Source organism: Gambusia affinis, linkage group LG09, assembly GCF_019740435.1.
Source record: "Gambusia affinis linkage group LG09, SWU_Gaff_1.0, whole genome shotgun sequence".
NCBI lineage: Eukaryota > Metazoa > Chordata > Actinopteri > Cyprinodontiformes > Poeciliidae > Gambusia > Gambusia affinis.
In genome coordinates this window covers 17,697,078-17,723,891 of record NC_057876.1, presented here as the reverse complement: position 1 = coordinate 17,723,891, position 26,814 = coordinate 17,697,078, and the positions used below count along the sequence as shown (strand labels likewise).

The 26,814-nt window shown below is 37.8% G+C and overlaps 1 protein-coding gene across 6 annotated transcripts; it reads left to right on the top strand.

Annotated features, from left to right (window-relative positions):
* Window positions 1-108: 108 nt before the first annotated feature.
* shtn3 (shootin 3) lies at window positions 109-26,345 on the top strand. Of its 6 annotated transcripts, none has more exons than XM_044127045.1 (17): window positions 109-501; window positions 5,563-5,623; window positions 15,065-15,159; window positions 15,418-15,589; window positions 16,076-16,173; window positions 16,280-16,361; window positions 16,642-16,736; window positions 17,148-17,294; window positions 18,014-18,167; window positions 18,735-18,903; window positions 19,087-19,151; window positions 19,406-19,512; window positions 20,661-20,675; window positions 20,931-20,990; window positions 21,186-21,321; window positions 21,813-22,089; window positions 23,139-26,345. In XM_044127045.1, exons 1-17 carry the CDS (start codon window positions 430-432, stop codon window positions 23,242-23,244), a joined length of 1,911 nt encoding a protein of 636 aa, XP_043982980.1. In that variant the 5' UTR covers window positions 109-429; the 3' UTR covers window positions 23,245-26,345. The 6 variants fall into 6 exon arrangements, with proteins under 6 accessions (XP_043982980.1, XP_043982977.1, XP_043982979.1 ...); XM_044127042.1 differs by having other exon boundaries at window positions 110-501; window positions 21,183-21,321; XM_044127044.1 differs by having other exon boundaries at window positions 111-501; window positions 19,409-19,512; window positions 21,183-21,321.
* The last annotated feature ends 469 nt before the right edge of the window (window positions 26,346-26,814 follow it).

Sequence of the window (26,814 nt, the reverse complement as noted above, 5' to 3'; positions counted from 1 at the left end):
TTGTCTTGTTTTTTTGTTGTTGTTTTTTCTTTACCCCACAGATTAAATTCGGCTTTTCCGACTCCTTCTTCAGCAGTTAAACGCAGCCCGACAACATTTTTTTTTTTAAATAACAAACTGTGGAGGCTACCACGTAGCATAAATAACTAGATATTTTTGGGAATGATCTCCATACACATGCGCACATTTGACTTGACTCCACCGCTGGATGGAAGGGGAGGGGCAGATGATGCTGTCAATGAAAGAGGAGGGAGAGGAGAGGGACCATCGGGACCAAAGAGCTGCGCTCTATCCCATGTGCCTGGAAGAAAGAAAATCAGCCATACACAACGAGATTATGAGCTCCTTCTAGAGTAATTCCTTTATTAAGGTCACCTTAAAGTTAAACGTGCGCCAGTTGGATTATTTTCAGCCTTTTTTCTGGAAATAATGCTTCCCTGCTCATCATCCGCGCAGGCGGAGGGATGCGAGGAGGAGAGCGAAGCACACATGGAAACAGAGGTAAACCGATATAACATACTAACAACCCCACCTTCTTCTCATATAAATCGTTTTTACAGCAGAGGAAGCGTACCAGAGTGTTGAAAAACAACTCTCATTTTACTCTCCGTCTCCAATGGGACATTTTGCCGGTTGGTTGCATTCGCCGGCCGGCATCTCATGAAGGCAGGAGACATGAAAGAGCCAGACCCCTCCCTGGATCAGTCGCCCCGCACTCGCCATTTTCACGCAAATGAGGAATTACAAGTTAAATTTAGTTCACCATAAATTTTTTGATACTCTCTCAAAAAAAACAGGTGTTGAGTATTAAGAAACTGTCAGGCATTTTTCCGGGCTGTAATGTCTGATTTGTAATTTTAAGGTGAGAAAATAAATGGCCTCTGGTTTGAATTGTTATTTGTATATTTTAAAAAACATATTCATACAGGATATGTGGGAAAAGCAGGGAAGTATGGATGTAACCCCTTTTTCTCATTATTATTATTATTATTATTATTATTATTATTATTATTATTATTATTATTATTATTATTATTATTATTATTATTATATTGAGACATTTAAGAACCAAAATTACATACTGATCCATCAAAAAAGATACAATTCTGCGCTAAAGGTTCCTTACACTGAGCTATTCCACATTTTATGTGACAATAACTAAATGTGTTTTATTTGTATTTTATGTGATAGAGCAATCCAATGCAGTGAATAATTATGAAGTGGATGGGAAACTGCTTGCATTTGTTTTCAGTCTCCCTAAGTTAACACTTTGCTGAACCATCTTTGAATGCAATACACCAAGACGTTGGGGATAAGTATATTTTTACAATAATCAAACAAACTCAATCTCAGATTGTCTGAAGTGTGTTTTTGAGCTTTGACTGGGCCATTCCAGGGTATCGCTGCCTAGATGTTTAGGTTTGTTTTATTCCAAGATTCCAAAGATTTTATGTTAGGACTGCCCTGTGTTTAGTTCCGTTTATCTTCTTATCAGTTCTGACCAACATCATTGTTCCTATACAAGAAAGGTATCCCCACAGCATGACTCTTTAACCACCATATGACACCTTGGTGAGTTCAGGGTGATGTGCGGTGTTAGCACACAACACAAGAACTTCAATTTTAATTTCCCCTGACCAGAGTGCCTTCTTCCACATGTTTGTTGTCCTCTACACAACTTGACACAGATCTTTAAACAGGTCCAGTGATGGTTTTCATTTAACAATGGTTGACTGGTTGTAACTTTTTCATAAAGACTATTTGTGTAGTGAATGAAGAAAATGATCAGAAATTCAAAACAAAAGCCAATTTAGTTAACTTTTCTACTTCCTTCTAAATACAAAAATCTTTTATTAGTTTTAAATTTTAAACGACATCAATTTTTCTGTTGTGAATATTTTGTTGTTAAAATGTCAACAGATCTAGTGATACTACATTTATTGTTAAATGTCCTCCTCTCACATACAAATCTTAAGTGTGATACTATGTTACATCCTTGCTACAAAAAGATGTAGCAAGAGTGTTTATGGTTAATATTACTAATATAGGGGATGTGTAATAGGTATTTCTTGCTAATTTAAAGCACCACCTGTGTGTGGCCTTTATTACTTTAAGCAACATTTCATATTTTTTTTCTGTCTGAGAAATCAGCTCACATGTGCACATATGAGGGTTGGTCACTCCATGATCAACTTTGCCCTCTGTGGTTTATTTAGTTCATATCATCACCCACCTGAGTTACCCTCTGGAGGCTGAGGAGACACAACAAAATGAGTCTGAAGGGTCTAAAATCTTTTTCTTGTGGTTTGTAATGTCATTTATGCAGCTCTGTGTCAGACAGCATGTTGTTGATTGTTTTTTCCATGTATTTAATACCAGTACTGTATCTTGATTAAATAAGTGACAATTTCTACCAACGACTGATAATACTCCTTTTTACCCAATTATAGGATTTCAACCGTATCTAAACTGTTGTTAAATGTCATTTTGGATTGAGAGAAGATGAAAGCTTGATTACTGTGAGCAGCTGAGTCACAAGTCACCCTCATTTGGTCCATTTTATTAATGAGTAAAGAATAGTTTCTTTTCGGGTGCTGATAGTCTATTGGTTACCTTGACAACATCAGTGTCTTTCTGTGTTTTAGTGAACCTTGTCAGGCTCCTTAGCGAAATCTAAGATGACAATTTGTGAGAAAGCAGGTAGAACTGGGACTAATCTGGGCCAAGAGCTTCCTGTAGCTGGAGCAGTGAAAAGGAGCACGATGAAGATTTTATCCAGGAAGATCAACCTGGGTTTTTTTTGTAGTTTTATGCTTCCACAGACTGAAATTTGAACAAATTATAAGCTATGTTTTTTGCCCAAATTATCTTAAAAGCATTATATTTGACAAATAATCTCAGTGGGGTTGTGTGGGCTTCAGTATCTTTTGTCTGTTGGTTCTGATAAACCTCACTTGCAAACAGGGATAATATTTAGTCAGATTAACACGCTATTTGCTACATAATCTTTGGTACATGTTAATCATGGTTGTGGTTAGGACTGAACTGTATATTTCAATATTACTGTAGGCAAAATGCATATTGCATGACGTGCTATAAATGTTAGCTAGTTATTTAAGTGCCATGGATTCAGACTCTATTCCAATTCTATATTTAGTATCACTTGTTGCTATATGTTTTAGAGGTAATAAGGTGATAAGAAACTACAATGGAGTGTAATTTCCAAAACACCATTTGTTGGCCAGAAATAACAGTTTTTTGTAAAATCATTGAATCATTAAAAAAGTTTGAAGACAACAAAAGTCTTTCATTTTCTGGGTCCTGAATCCTTTTTATTGTTTTGTCCTGTATAATGTTCCTTTTTATCACTTGTCTCCAACAGTGGATGCCCAAATTAACAGCTTATAGATTTTTTTCTTTAGTTTAGTTTAGTTCAAACTGGTTTTAACCACCTTAACAGTGGTTAGGATTTTAGATGGTGAGATTGACCCCTGTGTAGTCTGATTTCTGGAAACCATGTTGCTTTTTTCTCTTCTCCTCTTTGGTTCCTTTTAATAGCTTGTAGATATTCAGTGTTCTCTGGAGGTCTTTTGAACCTATAGGGACAGTTTTCTTTGTCTGCACTATTGTTGTTTTTGCTGCACGAGAGGTCACTGAATTCCTTACGAGTTCCAATTACCATTTCAAATGAGGCGTGTGGATGTCAGAGCAGCACTGCGGAAACTCCTCCTTCGACTGTGGTCAGTAAAAGTTCTGCTGTGTTTCTCCTGCAGAGAAAAAGAGACATTTATGTGAATTCTGGGGAACCACAAAAAGATGACACTCAGTTCTTTAGATGGGATTGGAGTGAGCAATGACAGCCAACAATTTTAGGACTGATGGCTGCCTTAGTTATAGCATGTAGTAATTGAAAACTCATTTATTTAGAAGAATTTAAAACAGATTTTTTTACAGACTGGATTTATTCAACTCCATCCATGAATGAATAACAACACCACTTCCACCATCTGACCCCAGTGTGGAAATGTAAATATAAGCTGAACTTTAAAAAGGAAAAAAAGCAACATATTTTCAGTTGACAGTTTAAAGTATAATTCAGCTGTTGTTTTATTCTACTCTCCTGAAAATGTTCCATTTTGTTCACTCAAGTTTCAAATTTTCGACCTCCAAACATCCACAGCCGTCCACTCTAAATATGGAAAAGGGAACAATGCAAACCTCAGATACCCGAGGATGTGAGAACAAGCAGCCAATGCCTCTATTTGTTGTGTCTTTATGGATCCACATTATTATCTGTCGCTTTCTTGCTGCTTGTTCAGTATCACTAGACATACTTTGCACTGAATCAATGTTCTGTTTACTGTAAAATTACTTGACCTCCAAGTGGCACTGCAGGCTCTGCAGATAGAGAACAACATCAGAACAATTAAGCTTGTGTATCAAAACAGATCACTTTAACACCATCTGTGCACACTTTAGTGAAGTTGCACAAAACAGCATAAATGTAGCACAGTTACACTTTTACGCAATATAATTTTTTTTTTTACTATCACAGAGGGGTTCATGATAGATTCAGTTACTGAAAGGCTGCATTTCAAGCACTTATCATTAGCCCGCCTCTGCCGTGCTTTACAGTTGATATGGAATGAGTTTATAGGACCGTGTCTCACTTTATTGTGGAATTTAACTAGTGTTTACAATGCTGCTTCAGATCATTGAAGTTTGTTGACACTCGCTTCTACTCATCACTTTCAAGGTATCAGCATAGTTTCTCCTACAAGCCTACTAATCGACTGATACTTGTTGAGTCTCATGCTGATCGTTTTGTCATTAGCTTCAATATTAATCATGCTCGTTATCCTGAACAAGTTGAAATGCAGCTCTTTTTTGTGAGCGTTTCAAATCTGACGTTGGGTTGAATTTGCTTCCACGCTTTGGAAGATTAGAATCTTTGTGACACATTTTTCACAATTAAACTGGTTTATGTTTGAGTCAATGCTTGTAAGGGGCTCAAGTTCTATTCTGTAGCTGGAAAAAGCCCAAATCGCAGGCTTTCTGGCATCCGGCTTTACATTTGATAAGCAGTGTTTGTGCTGATATGCTATGTTTCCTCCAAACATAGTGCTGTACATTAAGGTCAAACATCTCTCCTTTGTTTTCTTTTCTTTTTAAAGGCATTACAAGAAGTCCTCATTGATCTGCAACCTTAGTTGTGCTTCAAGTATTTATTTTTAGAGATGAAAAATGAATACCTGAAGCACCCTTTCAAACTATCTGTTGAAATTTGCTCTCTGTTTTTCTTCCACTGCTTCTTCTTCTCAGTTTTTTCAGAAAAAAAAATTGTGCTATTGTTGGCCTGCATTATATTTTGACAACCCGGCGATTGCTAAAAAAGATTTACAGTATTGTACATTGAGTTTTTTCCATGATGACCATTATGTGTGACGAGCTTAAATTGCTTAGTGTGTCTGTGTAACTCTACCTGGCAGTAGTGGTGACCTGTGTGCTCTGTGCTTTTGTGAAACACGATCTAACGGTCTGACCTGCTGTCCGCTCCCGCAGTGCAACAGACTGACGGAGGAGAGGGACGAGGCGCAGAGGCAGCTCAAACATATCAAACGAGGTGAGTCCCACTTCCTTCCACCTCATCCGACATCTCCATCGTCACAGAGACGCAACCAAAGCAAGCTGAGATTTGACATAATTAGTTCATGAAAAAAAGATTTGGCTCATCTCAACTTATTATAATTTTTTTCTTTCTCTCTTTTATGAGGTATATCAGATACTGGTAGATTGGATTTATTTTACCCTTAAATATTTCTCTGTGAAATCAAAGGTTGCCTGTTAGGAGAAGAAACAAGTTGGATTCATCACAAGGGTTCTGAATTTTATTGCTTTTCGGATGTGTTGATACAGACTTATAATTAGAGCTAAAATGGGGAACTGTTGTGGATTATGTTTTGACTTTTTGTGAATGTGAATGTTTTTGCATGTTGCCACTGGAGATAACCACCAAAAAAATACCCTTTATATTTCAGGAGTATAAAATGTAATTTCTAGGACATTAAACTGGCAGTTATTTTAAGGATTCAAAAAAACCTCAAGGTTCTTTAAAGAACACAGAAGATTCCCTTTTAAGTTCTGGCATCTTATAGTTGAAAGTTTCAGGAAAGCTGTAAAATCTGAAAGCTTTTCTAAATTGTACATTGAAATGTATGTGAATGTGCTATCCAGGTCCAGAAATCATCCTGGATGTTCCAGTACAGTAACCTGCAGGTTCAGGGAAAATAATTTTCAATTTCTAGACATAGCAAGCCACTCACAAGCTACGGGGAAATAACTTGGAACTGCTGGAACTCCACTTTTCAGATAATAAGGAGAAGCTAAAGTCCTATAATTCTTTTAAATGTTGAAGGCTGCTAACCTTTTAATGCATCCATTTAAGAGAAAAAAAACCCTGCAGATACACCATCCTGCTCATCTTTCTCCTCCCTACCGTACCCTTCACACATTTTCACCTCTGTTGGCATGACATCACTGACACCTTGTTCTCTTAATGGGTGTGTTTAAGGGGGAGGAAAGGGCAGGGCTTCTCTGTTTCTATGGTAACTGAGAGGTAACTTAACCAACATCAGCGGAGCATTTAAGTTTGCAGGAGTTTAACCTTTAAATCCAGACAGTCAAGAGCTGAAGCACGGTGCTTCATTCCATCAGCTATGACTATTTACAGAGGTAAGAGAGATTTTGATATTATCTCCTCTAGCAAACTAAGAAAAAATATCTTAATTGGGCGGCATTCATTGCAGAAGAAAAAACAATCTGATAGCTGGTGATAAAGATGTGAACAGAATATTAAATTATGCAGACCAAAATTCAGGTTTTTAAAAATGGCTTGCAGTAAAAAAACAAGAAATGCAAAGGGAAATTTTTTAATTTCTGCTTATTTGCATTTTGATGATATTAAGATGATAGGGGTCAGTAGTTCAGGGGAGTCCATGTGGCTGAGTGAGACGTTACCTTTGAAAAGGTAACCGGAGAACCCAGCGGTCTCCATCTGGAGGTGCAGCTCAGTGTTCTGTTTCATCTGCTTTTATAAAAACACCTCTTAAATTGATCAGAAGATTGGGTTACCCACTAAACCTGCCATATTTTCTTTCTATCATGAGAGCATTTTTGTTCTATAATGACTTTAATGCAATTTGGAGAAGCTGATCAATAATCAGACTGAGAAAAACATGGTGTATAGAAATGTACTGTCTGTCTTGAAATCAACTATTAGATCTCACTTTAGTAAATGTATATTTCTTAATTAAAGGAAATGTAAAACAAAAATAAACACTGTGAAATTTATGTTCCACCTCTGTAGAAGTGCTTTAGAGATACCATTACTTAACTGTAATGCATACATTTTCGCAGTTAAATGATTTTAAATAAGAAATTAACTGAATAATAAATGTTTTTTGTATACTAACAAGGAAAATGTCCTTTAAGGTTGAGGTAATTGCTGCAGCTAAACAAAAAGCAAGATACTTTGGCTGAACAGAAACATTTTCAGGTGCAGGTTACATGAATTTAGTGAACATTTCTGGTTGATTTTGCTGATTGTCTAGTGCTGTCTTACAGTGCTGGTAGGAGGAAGACTCTGCTTATTTCCTGTCCTTTGGAAGCCTTAATTTGTAGGGTAACAATTAAATGTATGAATTCCAAAGAAATATAAGCAGCACATGCAAATATGACCAGATGACTATTCTTCAGGAAAGTATTTGATGAAACAGCTCTGTGAAATTTAGTTCCTTAACTTCTTGTTGTGAGTAGAATGATTATTGAGCATCTTCTTCAATGTGGATGAAAGTCACTATAGGACATGTGAAACGGACCAGAGTAGCTTTGTTCACTGGGGATGGTGTAGAGTTACAAACATACCAAGGATGCATCACTTATTACTGTTTTTGACTGAATGCATGTGACTGTGAGAATCTGGAGAACTGGGAAAAGTCTTAAGGTGTGACTGAAACTCTCATTCTTCAATGTCAAAACTTTGTCAGCAGCTGCAGAACTGGGTCTAATATGCTCAGTGTAGTCAGCAGAAATGCTGATCCCCCTCTTCATTGTGAGTCTCGTCACTCTGCGCTCAGTCTCTCATTCATTCACTCATTTATTCATTCACTGCCCTGCCCCCCGAGGGAACAGCGCTTGCTCTTGTCATGTTATTCTCATGAATTATTGAAACCTTCTGACATGAATTATTGAGCAGCAGGAGATGTGGAAGGATTAGTGTTAGTTTGGGAGGGTGTTGTCACTCCTCCCCACCCTCTCTACCTGATACTTTAACTCTGATGTCCTTTTTAAATAGTTTTAATGAGAATTGGCCACCAATCAGCTTCTTCAGGTCAGGCTTGTTTGAAACTTAAATGTGAGATTGGTTGAGTTTAACACTGATTATGTAGATAATAAACTTAAAAAAGCATGTCATGCTGGACAGGGAGCTTCTTGTCAGCTGTGACCAGCTTCCCTGTCTCTGCTGGCGAAAAGCATCCCACAGCATGATTCTGCCTCAAACATGGTTCACCTTGGATCCTTCCACATACATGCACTCCAAAAGTTGCACTAGCTCACTTTAAAAAAAAAAAATTAAGCTTTTTTTTTATATTGACCTTGTTTAGAATATCCGAGTTTGTAAATTGGATGTATTGTAAAGGGAAACAATCTCTTTTGTTTATCAAACTTTAAAATACTTGTTAATGAAGCTTAATATTAGAATCACCTTTATTGGCCAAATTTGTGTGGATAAACAAAGAAATTGACTTCAGTTTTAAGTACTTACAGTGTGCAGACAAAAAGTCTAAACAGATAAACTTCATGGGAAATTAACTAAAAGAATGACAGGAATAACATGTATTGTATGTACAGACATTTTTATACAGAAAAGGAAAAAAGACAGACAGTTTGTGGTAGTGCAGCTTGCTCATCTAGTTTCACAGCAGAGTAGCAATCATTGTGTTCGTTAGAGAGACCTCCTGGGGGAAGAAACATGTCTCTGTGGTGGCTGGTTCTTGTAAATGGTGCTCTGTAGAGGCAAAAGTTCAGTATCCAGGATGTGCGGGGTCAACAGAGATGTTAGGTGCCGTTTTCTTGATCCTATACCTGTGCAAGTCCTGGGTGGAGGGAAGTTCAGCCTTAATAATAATATTTTCCTGTTGTTAAGTGAAAATGAAATAGTGTAGTTTTAAGTTGAAGAGGATTTTTTGTTTGTTTTTCTGGGCTGACTTCTTCAGAAAAGCTTTTGAATCCATATATGCTTAAACTTTTACATTATGCTTTAAATGCGTTATATTTTAAGCTTGATCAAATACCCCTCTGAATTGTTTATTTTATTTTTGACTGAGGCTCATGGTAAACTATAAACCTTAATGCTCAGCAATGATTTTTATTTTCTCGTGACTCTCTCTTAAAGGTCAGATTTGGATGTTGCTCTTTCGCATTTGTATTGTAACATAATGTAGACTGGTGTAGAAGTAAAAACAGGAGTCAGAAATAATCTAAAAAAATTTGTACACAAACTAAACTACTATTATCACACAATATGGATCAAACAAACTGACATACTCCAAACTGAACAACTTCTACGGACAATGAACAGGGCAACAAAAGTTTTTTCACGCTTGTAGGAACTTATCTATCATTACAAAAAAATATTTATTTTTTTTTATTCTAAAAAGAAATATAAAAAGTTAATTTTATTGAGTTGCTTTGTTGCTTTAGCTTTCATATTGTATCCTATTAAGCAGAGGTGAAAACAAAAATTGTACACAAATTAGAGTAGCACTACTTCAAAATATTTTCTCAATTAAAACTAAAAAGTAGCTATCCAAAAAATAAGTTAATAGTAAAAATATATATATTTGTTTAAAAGACCACTGTAGTAGTAGAGTCATAATTGCTGATGTAATATTTAAAAATGATTGAATCAGACTGACAGAAACATGAAGTAATGAGGAAAATTCAGGTTCTTTAAAGGCTAAACTAATACAAATAAATAACATAATGACCAAAATCTGATTCAAGCAGGAGAAACATGCTTTTAAACATTTTTTCAATAAAAGAAAAAAAAACACGTATAAAATTCTTGTGCGTATTTACAGCAGGCAATGTTTACATGTTAAAACAGGGTAAAGTACAGTAAAGTAAAGTGAATTAAACTCTTTACTAACCCCCTCTGCTTACAGCCTACTGTATGTTTTGCAGAAATTGACTGTCGTCCTAAATGGAAGATCTTCTCTCCATCTCTGATTTTCTGTGATGTGTTCAACCCACACGCCTAAAGCAGAGTGGAATTACAGTGCATCTGAACGAATATGAACAAATATGCTGAAGGTTTATATAAGTTCAGCCCCAGCTAGTCCCACCTTGAGGCATTAAACTTTGAATGAAGCATTAAAGAATGACCCAATAGCCTTGCCTGATCTCATTCCCTCCCACGCTGTCCTTAGAAGAACTCTGGCTCAGACATTATTAAAACTTAATGTGTGGTTTATAATCTCTTTCCTTTTTTTTTTTTTTATTTGTTTTGTTTTGTTTTGTTTTTTGTTGGTTGGGGAAGGGGAGACTAGGTTCTGCTTGTTCTGATTCTTTTACTTGTCTAGTGAATTGTACAAATAGAGAAGTTAAACTTTAATCCATCTTCTAAAACAACATTATATCCCTAAGATCTGAGCAACCATTGTTTGAAAATAAAAGGGGCAGATTTGATCCCTAATACCTCATTTCTGTGCAAATTAAAGCATCTGCCTGTGCTTTGGATATCAGCTCAATATAAAGCAGGCTGCAGAGTGGTATCCTGCAGAGAACCTGCTCCATAAAATCATCTCACTGCTTGCAATCACATTAAAACCAGCAGTCCCTCTCCTGTATGTTCATTTTGCTCCCAGGCTTCATCATCTGGTGGAAAAGCATTACTCATGTTCACCTGAGTAGCATGTGAGATCCAGTCAGAGGGAAGCATAATGGGCTCAGGCCTCAGGCCTTCACTGACACAGATCCAGGTTTATTGTGGCTTTAGTCCCATTGGCTTTTTGTTTATTACGGCTCAGCATGAGAGCCAACCAGGAGGTCCAAGCAGTGAAATCCCATAACTGACATGTCCTGCTGCTGCTGCCTCTTTATTCTCTGAAACAAAATAAATCTTGGGTTTTTTAAATATGACAGACTGATGTTACTCTTTGTGAACTCTAGCTCTGAATATTTCCAAGCGCATTACAGAAGGACTTTATTTAAGAATAGAAACATTTCTTCAAAACTTTTTGCGTTTTATACCCTCAAGCATATTTTTGTTGATTGGACACGGAAAAGGCAACATCACCTTTCATGTAAAAAAAGTTAATTTGTGGTTGAAAAGTTGAAGATTAAAAGGTCCACAAAATAACATCTATTTTCTTTGCTCAGGCTACATTTGAACCTTTGGTCAAAAGCATCACATTTGTCTTGGGTGAATAAAGACAAAGACTGGTCTCGTCTTTCACCCACTGAGATTCCTAAAAACCTCCAAATTGAGACATTCAACTGAATTCCTGATCAGATACCTGAATAATCACAAATGACTTGATGTGGCGAAGCAAAAGCTAAGAACTCAGATCGTGTTCTTGCAGTCGGTATTCACATCTCATGGCCATAAATAAATCCTGAAGTTTAGATGGATGAGTAAATCTACTGCTTTACCACAACAGACAAGAGCAACACCCTCATTACTGAAAAGTGTTACAGTGAATATGTCCACCTCCAGCTCTATCCTGACGTCACACAGGAACAAGACACCAAAATACTTCATCTCCTTTGTCTGAGGCAGAGATTTATCCCCGACCCGAAGAATGAATCAAAACACACTTGAGCAAAATATGGAGCTTGTTTCTGTATGCAGTAGGTGGCTTGAAGTTGTTATTACACAGACTTGTCAATTAAATCTAAAATAAAATTCAGTAAATTTTATTTGAATCATCTGTGTAAAATATACCTTAATTTACGGACTAGTTTTGGTACCGTGTTTTTCCCAGTTACATATCTGTGCACACCTCCAGAGGAACTGTGATACTGATCTGTGCATAAGAGCCCAGTTTCTACAATAACATTACAGTGTATAATAACAGACTCTTTGAGGGTGGACTGACCATAATATTTCAGGCGGAAGATCATTTTGTTGTCTGTTTGAAACCTGACGGTGCGTTCAGTAGGCAGGAGGGCTTCACTTACAGCCTGCTAACAACCAGTCAGGAAGACGAAGGACCAGCAGCCGGTCATTACTGGCTGAGCTGATGTCAGAGCCGATGATCACAAGTGTTACTCATGGCTTAATCATGGTGAATGTTGACATTTGGTGTAAGGGTTAAAAACATATGTTTGTTTTTCTTAACTAATGGCGACTAGCCTTCAGATCTTACAGAGCATGAAAGTGGGATGAACTATTATGTGACATTTTGGGTCAATTATTAGAACACTATACTTAGATAAACTATGCAATTCCTGTCTTGGTGTTACATGGAAACAACAAATAAATGTTACAACCCTGATACGACATGGTATGTCATCGCATCAGATTTATTTGTTCTTCATTTTGTTTTCCAATTTTATCTATTTTATCTCCATAAAGTCAATTTGTGTACATTTTAACAGCTGATCCCTTCTTTTATTCTCATTAACATCTCTTAAATTACACTTAAAACCTATTTCACCCTGCTTGTTTTTTTATCTTCCCAGATTTTAGTTTATTACAAACACATATAAAATAATAACATAGAGTTTAGCACATATGGCCTTTTTGCAGCTAACTTTAACCAATACAACCGGATCCGTTTGTCATGTTCATTTATATAATGTTTAAGTGATTTTCTCATAGTTTACAAAAAGAAAATGTTGTTTTGCAAATCTGTACATGATACCTTCCAGTAGAGGGTTGCTCACAGTAATTTTGGTCGGATTGGGCTTTACAATACAATATGTTGCAGAAGTAGACACAAACCAAACAGGAATAAAGAACACTTTCAATCAAATCATAGGTAACTGTGAACATATTTGTGATATTTGAGTATTTTATTATTATTAATGATTACAGTTCATGACTATACCAAACTAGCAATAAAAACAAACAGCTAAATTATAGTTAGGTGCATGGACACGGATTTAACTGTAAACCATAAAGGCGCAGACCTGTAAGAAATTGTGATTGTGCTCACTTTGTGTTTTTGCTATTCATGACTGAAGAATCCTTTGTTTTTCATTCAGTCAGTGTGTTTCCTTCCAGCTGATCCTTTTAAAAGATTTTCATCCCCTTAAATGAAACTGGTTTCATTTCCTCAAAGTCTTGTCCTTTTCGTTTGCTGCTCTCATTTCCTGCTTCTAATTGATTCATACAGCATTGGCCTCTTGACTAAAAGATTTTCACGACTAAAAGTCTAATTCAAAAATTTATCTTGAATACATTAACATTTACAATTGGATTATAAACACATTATAAACACATTTAATGATCAGGCTCTGCCTGTTTGAGTCAACATAAAGCTAAAGACTAATTGGTTTTGCAACTGGAAAAACCACAATTTATCAGAAGTAATGGCCTTCCCTCTTATCTTATCAAACACTTTTTCTCTTTGGGTGCTTTCACAGCCATTGTCACCATGAATCATGTGACTGGAACATTTTGGGGGAGGCAGATAACAAGTCATAGATGACAAAGATCTAGATGATCCACAGATTCCAGTGGGTGGGTCAAAGGACTTCAGCGACTCTGAAGCTGTGCCCCCAACAAAGGTTTCTAACTCAGAAACTCCCCATCAGTCAGTCAGGAGTGAAGAACTTTCTCAAACACACTGGAGTGCTATGAAAAGATTAAATCCACATGCTTTCTGTTTGAAGTTAGTGATGGATTCCAACACCATGGTCATAAAGGAAGACAAAGGTACAGTGATGCAAAGCTCATGAGTTTAGAAAGATTTCAATTAAAACAGCCTATTTACTAACTGGAATAGTTATTCGGGGACTGCTGTTGTTTTAACCTGGATTTCCTCCATATTTAGGTCATTCTAAAATAACTGAGGAGTAGCAAATCTCTGAAGATGAACTGGTTTTCAGTACCATGTTGAAAACCAGTCTTCTATTCACATTAGATTCTTCTGTCCATAAGGATTCTTACTTTTTGTTTTAGACTAATTTTCTACTTCTCAAATGTAGCCTACAGAACTGTCTGCAATAATTACTTCTTTTTAAACCTAAACACTCACTACTCATTGGACCTACTTACCTTTTGCTACTGTATTTGCAATGGGCTTTTTATGAATCATTTTAGATGCATTTTTTATGCTTCATAGCCTTTGCTGTTTTTATATGCATATATACATTTCCTGAAATCATAAAGTGCCTTTTTATCTTGGCTGACTTTCTTAACCAGCAATGGCTTTGGGAAATTTGAAAAGTTGATTTGTTCATGAGTTTGAAAACATAAGTAGCAACAGACAACATGGTAAAGTGTGACTGTCATATTGTGACGGTCTAAAGAGGTTTCAATAGAAAGTTATCTTCAGAACCTATTTAGAAAATTTATTCTCATGGATCTTTGATGGGCTGATGTCAAAACCTATTTGAAGCCCAAGAAATGCTTATGAACACAGATCTGTGAAACCAAAACCATCAAATTAAATCTGTTGATTTTTATCAATAGACTTTTAAGTCTTCTAAAGATCTGAATGAGAATTCAGAAACTCTACCTTTAGCTAAACTAAAGAGGTGGGAACAAATATTTTATGACAGTTTGCAGGTAAGAAAGTTTCTAATGTCCAATTCAAAACAAGTTTATTAAGTTTTCTGTTATGTTTAGACATCAGACTTCTTTATGCTGGAACAAACATAGGTCAGAGCAAGAAGGCTTAACAAATCATAAACATCCTGTGAAAATCTAGACTGAAATCAATGTAAAAGAACCAAACCTCCCAATAATTCTTTGAATGATATCGTTGGATGCTTTGTGCTGCGGCAGTGGACACCTACATTACAGAGTCTGTCTCTGTGTGTTGTTCACTAGTTTCTCAGATGGTGATTGAGGAGGTGGGCGTTCTGCAGACTCAGCTCGAGATCGAGAAGTCTTGTCGAGAGAATGCAGAGGCCCTGGCCTCTAAGGTTTGTCTCACACCTTAACACTCAATAATCAGTGCAAGATAATCAGCACCGCCAGGTGACGTGGGGCAGAGAAGGGGGCAAACAGATGAGTCAAGATGACACTGCAGAGACGTTCTCATTATATCATCTTTGTGTTAATGTGAAAGCAACTGGATTTATTAAAGTGAAATAAAAAGCTAATGGTTGAACCATGATGCACCTAAATTTAATCATAGAACAGACTTTTTACTGTTAATCCCTGTTATCTTTGATTTGCAGCTAAATTGTGAGAACAGAAAATTGAAGTACCTGAGCCTTTCGTCTCGGCCATGTTTGGATGAACTGCTGCCGAGCATCTCTGACTGCATTGCGCTCGAAGCTGACGGAGACGCTGCAGATTCAGTGGGAAACAGTCCTGACACCTTCTCTCAGTGCCAGCAACAAGTTAAAGGTAACACCAAACACCAAACTGCATATTTTTATCCAAAATGGCCTGACATTGTGTGTCTCACCAAAGCCTCTCATCCTTGATATATTCATTTTCATAATGTCACATTCTCTATACTCCCCTTTCTTCCTGTTTGTCTTTAGTTTAATTCGTCTTCAGAAGTGATGATTTTATTTGTTATGAGGAAATCTAAATGAACTTGGGTCTATTTGAAAAAGTAATCACTCCAAGACCACATCACTGACTCATCCAGAATGTCACAAAGTAACCCAGAAAAACATTGAAGGCACTTTAGACTTTAATAATAAAGAAAGAGTTTCCAAATTGGTTGAATTATTTTGATCAACCATTGCAAAGATGCAAAGATACTGGATCAAAACATCTCCACAGATATAAAAACTCATTGTCACAGATTGTCAGTTTAGGGGAGTTATTTCATTTAAAAAATAAAAAACACATTTTACAAACTGCAAAACGTTGTTCCACCAGAGTTGAGAGAGACGGTAAACGGTTTACTGGAGGAGAAGAAAGGTTTTGTCTGTCAGATTCACGAACAGCAGAGACAGATAGAAGAGTTGACCACACAGGTGAGAACAGATCTACACACACGGCCTCCTCTTATGAAATGTTTTGACTCCTCTCTTTTTCTTTAAGTGATGCTGAGTTTGTGGCATTTTGTTTTTCGCTCACCAGTTTGAGAAAAATCAAGAGGAGATGAAACAGCTTCGTGAAACAGTCGAGCAACAAAGCAAAACAATCAAGAGATTTAACAGAGGTAAGTCACAGCTGAAGGAACTTATGAGTTTACAAGCAACTTAGATAATAGATGATAGATAACCTAAATACACCATAACTAGACAAGTTTTAAGGCAGCTACATACTTTTCAGCTCTTATGTCTTGAGACAAATCACAGATTTATAACTTCAACTCAAAAAACAATTTACCATATTTTTGAGAACATTCATAGTAGTCTTTCATAAGTTAGTAAAATGTTAAATTTGACATTATTGCTATGTTTGCGGCTTAATCCCATATAATCTGTATGTTACTACAGTCTCTATGATGGCAGCTCAGGAGTATGAAGGAATGAAGGAGCAGCTTGATTTGGAGCAGGACCTCAGAGTCAAAGCTGAGACGTACGCACACGAGGTAACGAAGGAGGTCGTAGAAACACTGGATTAAAACTGTAGGAAATAATATTCAAACTTTTTTAGACATTTAACAGAAGTGGTGGAAATACAACTGCTGTAGCTATTCCCTCAGTCTCAGTCTCATGATTTTTGAGACCAACCTAATAACTTTCTTTTATAATCTGAGTGATGAGTTGCCAAATGTTGCAGCTGTGATCCGTGTTACCATGTTGGAATTTGATGCATGATAATAACCTGAGAAAGGTCCTATATCAGGTGTTTCATACAAACTTTGAACATAATTGACGAATGCAGATGATGTGTTGAAAGCAAAAGGGCTAATGCACGTTTCCCCTTTTCTTTCTAGTAATTGCCTTTTTTCTCTGTCTCTGCTTCCTCTTGTTTTTTTTTTTGTTTGTTTTTTTTTCAGATGCTTGTTAAGCAGAAGGAGGCCAATAGGCAGAGCATGCTGCTGCTGCAGAGTGCTGAGCCCAGCATTCAGCTGCTGAAAGCTCTGGAAGACGTTGCTGCTATCACTAAGACCCTGGAGGAGGAGCGTCTGCAGCATCAGCAGAAGGCAAATCCAGAAGCCTCTTTATTTCCTGCATCCTCACTCTTAATGTCAGGAGAGGAGAGGATTTGTTGATCTTCATGACGTTTTTGCCGCTGCAATGAGTGCAAACCTAAAGCTCTCAATGAATCAGGCAGATATTCACATTTCAAAAAGTAAAGGAAAATGACAAAACTGTGTAAAACTTTTTCTGCAGCAAAGGAGTTGTAGAAGAGCAGTAATAAGTCTTTTTTGTAAATCAGAAACACCACGTGCAACAGGTCAGACAATTCAAGGTTGCTACTGAAAACATCAGCAGAGCCACAGGCTGATCACCCCATGCCACGCTGCATATAGGTGTAATAATTCATGCAAAGCAGCACTGACCGAGTATTGAGGTCAAAGATATTTGACCTCAATACTCTCAACACACTGAGTTAAGTTACTGAAATAAATAAAAATTTAAATGACATTTTAAGTTGTGGAGATGCACCTGAATCCATTTGACCTTTTATGTGTGCTCTCTTGAGAATTTGATTGACTCACTAAACACAAGATGAAAAGAAAATTCAGTAGATTGCTACATACAGTTTGTTTGATCTATGCAATAAAATCAGCCTTACCTTTAGGACTAACACCAAACTAAATAATCAGTGTTGCATGATGCTGAAAGCCTAAAGGCTAATAGCAAACCTCTTTTAACTCTGCTCTACATCTGTCTGACTTATCTACTTGTGGGGGTGTAGGTGCAGAGTCTGGAGGCCCAGCTTCGGGAAAGCTGTGTGAAGAAACAGCTGCAAGATCTTCAGAGACAGCTGGAGTTGCTGGAGGTGGAGAAGAAGGAGGTGGAGGGACGTCTGGAGCAAACAGAGAAGAAGAATGAGGAGCTGGAGAAAAGAGGTGGGTGGAAGGGAGATAAGGCCGTTTGTGGGCTAAAAAAAGAGCAGACAGAATGGTACTGTAATTAAAATCTGCATAGCAACATAAAATACTGTTTCCTGATTAGCTGGAAAATAAGTGAAAAATCCTTTTTCCAAAAAGGAAAATAAGAATTTACATGAAAGTAAAAGCTGTAATTTAAATTTTTAAGATTATCTGCTGTAAGGTTATGAATCTGTGATGGAAGACAAAATAAAGTGATGCGGTTGTGCATTTATGTAACAGTTGTTGATTTCACTGATGCTGACACACATTTTTGACCCCTGAGCTGCATGAGAAGCAGTTCAGTGTTCCTGAGGTCACACAGGACCTAAACCACCAGCTGACTTTAGCTAATATTAGAAATTATATAATAAATCAAAAATACAACCTTCTTTTTATGGGTTGCGTGGTTTCCAGTGTTAATATGTTCATTAACAGTCTGTAGAAATTAGCTCTAACCGTCTCCTTGATGTATCTGTGGTACTTATTAGCTGTCTCATAGTGATGGTGACTGAGGTTGTGGTTTGATCTGTCGTCTCTTCACAGTCCATGAGCTCCAGGAGGCCCAGAAAAAGATTACAGACAGCACCAGCCTCCCTCCCCCAGAACCTGGGGTAGCTCCGCCTCCCGCACCTCCTCCTCAGCCACCTCCACCCCCTCCTCCCCCGCCACCTCCGCCACCACCCCCACCCCCCTCCAGATGCAACCCCCTCAGGTGAGACTTTTCAACAAACAGCAGTTACTTAGAAGTATCACAGTGGGGGGTTTTGTGATGCAACAGCGCATTTTATATCCTGCGTTTAAACTTTAAACATAAAAAGCTGATAGAAAATATTCATAAGCAGGTCAGACAACAAGTGAGAAGTTCTTACTTCTAATGCGATTTTCTGTTTCTTAGTTCCCTGATCGCCATCATGAGGAAGTCATCCAAAGGCTCCAAAGCAAAAGTGGAGCCAACTCCAGGTGAGAATCTATTTATAGTTTCCATTCACCAGCCAGTCAGCCAGCACTTTATTCCTTTGTTTCATGATCCAGTTTAGTGATAGACCACTTAATTAATCAATTGTTTTTTGGGAATTGTTACTGTTTCTGTAATGACATGTAATCGGTCCTTTGGGTTTTCAATTTGTACATTTGGGTATTCCCTCTGTGTTTCCTAATTACTCCTGTCTGGTTGTCACATAAATAAGTCATAATCTTCTCTCTCTCTGTGTCAGCAGCTGCTGAAGGCGTGGACGATGTCAAAGTGAAGGCGGTGAATGAGATGATGGAGCGAATCAAACACGGGGTCGTCCTGCGACCTGTCAAAAGTCAGGACAGTAAGGTGAGAACAGCATCTATTTAAAAAAAAAGTGGACTTATATTTGATTTAAGACAACTACAGAGTTGGATAAAAGAAAATAAATATTCTATTTCTTGGGTCCTATTCTGACCTAGTATTGACACGTGTCCTGGTTAATTCAGAAAAATGGCATGACCAGATCTGTTGTTCACATCGGTTTTAGGTGGCCAGATCTCAGTCACCTGCTTTAGATGCAAACAAACACAGAATCATTAAATCACTGAAATTCAATTATTATTTTCTATGGCACTGAGGTCAGGACTCTGTGATGGCCCCTCCAGACACTGACTTTACTGTCATTAAGCCAGTAAAAATAAAATCATCTGATGACTTGATGCAGCTTTCATTGCACACATTGTGCTACTAAATCAGTAAACATGTGGAGCTCTGCTGTAGAGCTTGTGTTGTAATGTAACTGACAGAGGACATTTTACAACACATTTACCACAGCAGGCCTTCAATCAGCTCAGAAATAATCACACTGCAGAGAAAATTCAACCATACTGCATCCTGTAATCTATTGTGATAATTCAACTCATGCTGTGATTTCTGTTTTAAATGAAGATAATTTGAACAAGTTTCTAAAAATGTTTGACAAAAAAATCTTTAGAAGAAAGCTACTGCTTGAACTTGCCCAGCTCCTGTCTCTGCTCTCTGTAGACAGCATTGTGACTCCTAGATAACGCAGCTGGTTGTGGAGGGTCACACCAGGTCAGTGGGTGGTCCTTCAAAATGGATTACATCACTAAACCAATGCAGATACCACCTCCCAGGGAGGTCTGGGATAAAAAGTGTGTCTGACGCTGCCAGGACACGATTAGATTGCTGGTGATGAATGTTAACACCAGGTGTCAATGGGCTCTTTGTCTTCTCTCAATATGCCACTGTTGTCTGCTATTGTGTATTTTTTCTTCCCAGTGTCGCTTGTATTTTCCTGCTGTCGAAGCTTTTATTATGCTAATAAAGTCACAAATCTCAAGCAGGGAAACCCAGATTGCTGTCTCTGTCCTCTTCTGTCCTGGTTCTTATCTTGTTATAAAGACCAGGATGTCTAATGATTCTCTTAGGACTCTGATTGTTCTCTGTCTCTTCTCTTTCCTTTCTGCTTACATATTTTTGTGCTGCAAAAGAGAATAGCAGTGAAAGTGAGTATATTGATGTTTGGATCAATCAGGACAGTCAGATCATTCCTCCCAGCAGCCGCGCTAACCCAGCAACCTAACAGGCTCTGCTAACTCTGCTTAAATTACATTAAAATGGAACATTTTGCAGCATGTCAAAGCTTTTTAATCATTAAAACACATGAAAAGTATTTTTCTCAGAAATTGTTACCTTGAGATTATACTCTAATAATGTGAAAAGTAGGAAATCACAAATTCTTGGGTTTTTTTTCCCTGCAGCCTCCACCTTGTGAGGAGAAGCAGCAGGAAAGCGCCATGGATGAACTCAAATGCATCCTGGTAAAAGACATCTTATACCAAGAGGTTTTCACCAACTGTTCAAGTTTTGGTTTCAGATTCTTTTTTTTAGTTTCTGTAGAGCTCATGTTCACTTTAGTCTGACCAACGAGTTGGAGAAATAAATGATAAATGTACCTTCATCTGAGTAAATATGCTGTCCGTTAATGCTGGGACATTTCCATTCTGCTCAAGGAGACGGTGAAGAGGAGTCCCAGCCGAGGCTCCCAAGAGTCTGGACCGTCGGGACCATCACCACCGGTGAAGAAGGACACCGAGCTGGAGGTCATCTTGAGGCGCCGGCGCAACAAGGCTGGAGAGGCCGGATCAGGAGGTGAACCCATCCATCCAGCCAGGAGCCCAGCCTTATGCTTCATTCACACAGCAGGACTTTTTGGGACTTTTTAGTGTCACAATTCATAATGAGGTCATTCACACTACTACTTAAATCCAACATCAGTCGCACATGTACAGAAAAAGAGCATAGACATCACACTGCAATGCATCGTTTACAGAAATAATTATGTAGATTTTTACTTCTGCCGTCTTTGAATCCATTTAAAGTTCTCCATTAGTGGGAGCCGACAATATTGTCGCAATAACAAAATAAGATGAAGAAAACTAATTTAAAAAAAGCACAACTACTAGTTTTTATGGAGTATTGACTGTAACTTCTGTGGAGAAGTCTGTTTGGATGTGGAGTCAGAGCCATGAGTGGTGGGATTGTGATTGACACTTGGCCACCACACTTGCAGCTTCCCTTTTATGGAAGCAACACCTGGTGGTGCCACCTGTTACATAAACTATTCTCCTTTCCACCTCCAGATGAACGTGAGGGCCAGATGAGCCACGTCTCTTCTTCTGACAGCTTGAATGGAAGACGCACTAGCAGCGATTCGGGCAAAGATTCAGAGGGAGCGAGCGGCCTGAGCGCCCCCTCTGAGGCAGCAGGAATCATCCGGGTCAGTCCAGACAGAAGGGGCTCCGGTCCGGGACCCGCGGTGCCCCCAAGGAAGCGCTCTGACCTGGAGAGGAGATCCTGCAGCTCTCTGTCTGAAAAGGAAATGTCAGAGTCTCAGATCAGCAATGGCTGCAGCAGCAGGTGAATCATCTCAGCGTCTGTAATATGAGGAACAGATGATCAGTTCGTTTTAAATATGTAGAACCTTGAGTTGTCACATGCTAATCAATCAGTTTTAATCAGCCACCAGCGTCAGTACTGCAACCAGTGAACGGTTGTTGGTGTTCTTCTTTAGCAACGATGCACATCTATGCTGTGATGTTTTTTCATTATTTCTATTATTCTTGACAGTCATTTAAGATCAGTCAGACTGGAGGATTAGCATCTGTGAACATCAATTTCTAATTCTTTCCACCAATTCTTAGTCTGATTTAGGTCTTGATTTGACTAGACCATTTGAAATAATAAGCCTTAATATTTAAATTAAAGCTCACTTAAGCCTTAGATCAGGGGTGTCAAACTCCAGTCCTTGAGGGCCAGTGTCCTGCAACTTTTAGATGTCCCTCTGCTGCACCACACCTGAATAGTATAATGAGGTCATTAGCAAGGCTCTGGAGAACTGATAATTAAGAAATGGCTTAAGGTAATTAAGCCATTTCAGTCCAGTGTTTTGTACCCATGGCATATCTAAAAACTGCAGGACAGCAGCCCTAGTGCACTGGAGTTTGAGAGCCCTGCCTTAGATGTATGTTTTTGACTCCCAGTTGTGTCTTTGACTGCCTGACAGATGTGCATTTATCTTGCTCCAGCTTCCTTTCATTCCTGAGCAGATTTCTTGTCCCTGCTAGAGATAAGCAGAACCCACAACCATAATAGTTCCTCTACCATGCTTAAAACTGCAAATTGGACTTCCTGTGCTTTTCTTTTTTACGAATGGCTTTTTTCTCACCATAAGGACAAGGATGCTAGAGTGTTGTCTTATCAAAAGCTCATTCAGGAGAGTTCTCCCATTGTTATTTCTTCTCTGACCTATTTACTAATTAAGTGACTTCTAAAGGTATACTGCTTTTGTTTTAGGGGTGCAAGAGTAAGGTGGACTGCACCTTTATCTCAAGGGATATGAAAACGTTTTGAAAGTAGTTTTGAACACTAAATCAAATAATGGCATCTCCTCCGTCTCTGCTCCACAGCACCGATGAGGAAAATCAGATAAAGTTGAATGGAGTTGACCACGAGGAGCCCGGCGACGGCGACCACAACGAGCACGTAAACGTTAGTGCTGACGCCGACTGCTGAGATGAACTCTAGCGAGTTTCATTCTGCGATGTGAACAGAGAGAAATCAGAGCGATGAAACACATTTGCCTTTTTACAATTATAGTATCAAATGCGCATTGAAAATGTTGTTGTTTAATTGTTGGGGTTTTTTTCATGTTTACACTAACCACATACAAAAAAATAGGCAACTAACTAATAAAAACAAGACTCAACTGGCTCATTCAAATGTTTTAGGTTCAAGATACTTCCAAAGTTGTCATACATTGTTCTAAAATAGACATTCATAACAAAGTCCAGGTTAAAAAGCTTAAGAAAGAAACCTAACTAACAAAGATGAATTCTTGATTTACCTGGAGTCAGTAAATAGCAGAGGAATACTTATTCAGCTGCTCGTGCAGTCAGTGAAGGATTCTCAGCAGATGCTAATAATCTGTCAATCAGGTTTTCTGAACTTGATTGATTTGAGCCAGAAAAAGCTGCAGCCTTATGAACCAAAGTCACCTTCTATTATCTGCAAAAATCTCAATTGTAGCTTCTCGGTTAAACTTTATGTCATCATAAAGAATGCACCGTCTCGTTAGATTTTTCCTCACCTTGTCCGCAGCGCGGTGAAGTTTAGCCACGTTCTGCAGCTGTGGTAGATGTGACACCTGTAGTACTGGATTTCAGTGGATTAAAGTGTCAATTAATCCAATAAATAATTTAATTTTTGTTTTTTCTGCCACTTCATCTTTGTTTAGGGATTAGCTGCTTTTATACAATAAAAGTGTTTAATTCTTACTATGGTTTAGGAACTTACTGGAGTTAAATTTTTAGGATGTTTGACATCAGCTTTATGCCCATGTCCAACATACAGATAGATAAATTCCTACAAAGGTTGATAAAGATATACTTCCCTTCACAACTATTGGCACCCCTGACAAAGATATGTAAAAAGCTTTAAAATATATGCAGCTTTTATCTCAGGAGCATTATCTCATACAGAAAAATAAAGAAATTAAAATATACTTCATAATTTGAGTAAAATTATTCAGGGAGCGGCAAAGATATCAGGTATATAAAGAAACTTTTTTGGTGAAATCAGCAGTTCCACATTTACTATGTAAAACGAGTGTAACTCAAGATTTTGTTTTTATAGTTTACTTTTTATATGATCTGGTTTTCCTAAAAATTTTCATAAATAATCCATACACTTCCGTTTCCTGAGATTTAAAAAATTCCCTTGGCTACCCTTCTAGATGGAAAGGACAAAAGACAACATGGCATTAAGTCTTCATATGTTGGAAAATTCTTAGAGTAAAATACTGTAGCTCCTATCTAAGCTGGCCTTTATCATCTCTAAGAGCAATAATTAGTAAGGATAGTCAGGGTTAGAGAACTGCAGTAAGAATAATCATTAAGTGCTATCTGCAAGCCAAGTAGTTGTTTGTGAGTGATGCCTTGGTTAAAAAAAAAAAAAAAAACTTTTCAGAAATTTGTTGGGCACAAACACACCAGATGGAGTTGGTGTGGAACAAAGATGGACACGGGGAAAATCACTGTTAAGTAAGCATGAGAACCACAAGGTCTGTGATTCCGCGAGCCTGTTTCTCTTCTGACGTTCCTCCAAACATTGCAAGGCATCGTTGGGTCTGTCCATATAATATAAAGTTTTTGGCCAAATCAGCACATAAATGGTTTGACTGACGCATGACCAAACTTTTCTCCAGAGCTAAATCTTTTGAATCTGGGAGAGATCAAAGAAAGGGAAACCTTAGAGAGGACCCACGACAATCTGGAGAACTTGTCTCTAGACCATTGAATGGTCAAAGATCCCTCTCTCTTTATGCTCCAAACTTAACAAGATTTTTTGTTTTGCAAATATCAGAAAGGAATTGTACAACATATTAACAGGAGTGCCAATAATTGTGCTACTGGTGATTAAAATATATATATTTCTTAATGGGTTTTTTTTTTTTCCTGTACTGGCTAAAGGTTTGTGGAGTCCTGTTTTATTTTAAGCAATCGTCAGCTTCTGACAGAAGCTTTGTAACACATAAGTCAAGATAATTGAGTAAATGTACATTTTTAGTCAGGCTGCCTTCAGCTGTGTGACCCTTTAAGTGTGCACCCCTGACTGTTGTATCGATCCTGAAGTCCTTTTGTCAATCTGAACCTGTTCCTGTGCGCAAACACCCAGGAATATGTTTTCACTACCAGGGTTCCTCTCTTCCACTTTTGCTGCTTCTGTTTCAGCTCCAGCATGTCAACTATCAGCCTGACAGGTTAGAGACGTTTGTAAAGTGGAGACATAAAATTGAATTTGATTGACATACATCAGTAGGAGTAGATGTAGCACATTGAACAGGAACGTTCTCAGGATCCAAAGGACAGATCTTCACCAGGTCTAGGGAGTCGACGTTGAAGAAAACCAATGGAACGCCATGTTTTCTGGCTAAATGTGGAGTAGAAGTGCTTTGGAGGAATGAGGTGCTTTTGTATTTTTCTCTACCTCTCCATGGGCACCTGCCTCTACACTGAAACATCCTATAAACATCAATTTGTAGCATGAAAACTCGTGAGATGCTGTCATAGTTCCTCCACTGGAGATCAGACGTCTTCCTGCACTAAATCAGCACTGAGCCCTGTGATGCACATACTGTTATGCTTATTGTGCATTCCTTGACTTTTCTTTTCTACTGTACATTTACAGCTTTTCTGAACACCTTTATGCAAACTACATGAGGCACCTTTGTATGACGCTTTCACACACCTTGTTGTTCTTTCTTAACTCACAAACTCACATATTAAAGTGCATCTTGTTCTGTTCGTTTGGTGTATTTTACTCAGACAGAGGACCAGAACTGTATGGTTCTGTTGCATATACAGAGTTAGATTTTCTGCGCAGTGACGCCTTGCACAAAACCTCCACATAGCAGAAAAATACAACCTGCAGCTGGGTAACATTTTGCATCCTCTAATGACTGCATTTAATAACAATGTGGCTACCTAAAGGGATTTCCTGTATGCCGTTGAGTAGGTGTTGTGTGCTATTGAAAATATAAACGGAGTGTTAAAGGTTTTTTAACTTCATGGATTTTCATTTTAGGATCACTTGAAATAAAATGCAATTTAAAGGAATGAGCTGTTTGTCTTTTTTTAAGACACTGGTACCAGTCCCAGACAATTTTGGAGCTTTCATCTTTTGGTCACTAGAGGACACTGTAGATTCACAGAATGTTTTACTGCAGCTAATTAACGATCACATGAAAAGTCATCTAATTGAACTCTTTTTTCAACATACAAAATTTAAAGCAATAAAATTTCACATTGTAGCTTAAATTTTCCATGGACAGTTCTAGAAAAAATAAAGAGCCCACTGCACTAAACCCCATTGCAAACTTCATGGCTATTCCACCAAATACTGATTTCTGAACTCTTCATGAGTTAAAACATTAATATTGTTGTTTCTAAATAAACATAAACTTGTTGTCTTGGCATTATTTGAGGTCTGAAAACACAGCTTTGTTTTTTGTTTGTTTGTTTGTTTGTTTTGTTTTTGACTATTTCTCATTTTCTGCAAATAAATACAAAATCTTTGCTTGGAGTT

Coding starts and splice junctions, on each gene's coding strand:
- shtn3 (XM_044127042.1), top strand. CDS start 430: ATGCTTCCCTGCTCATCATCCGCGCAGGCGGAGGGATGCGAGGAGGAG. Junction 5,624..15,064: donor GCTCAAACATATCAAACGAG/GTGAGTCCCACT, acceptor GTTGTTCACTAG/TTTCTCAGATGGTGATTGAG. Junction 18,904..19,086: donor TCCAGATGCAACCCCCTCAG/GTGAGACTTTTC, acceptor TCTGTTTCTTAG/TTCCCTGATCGCCATCATGA.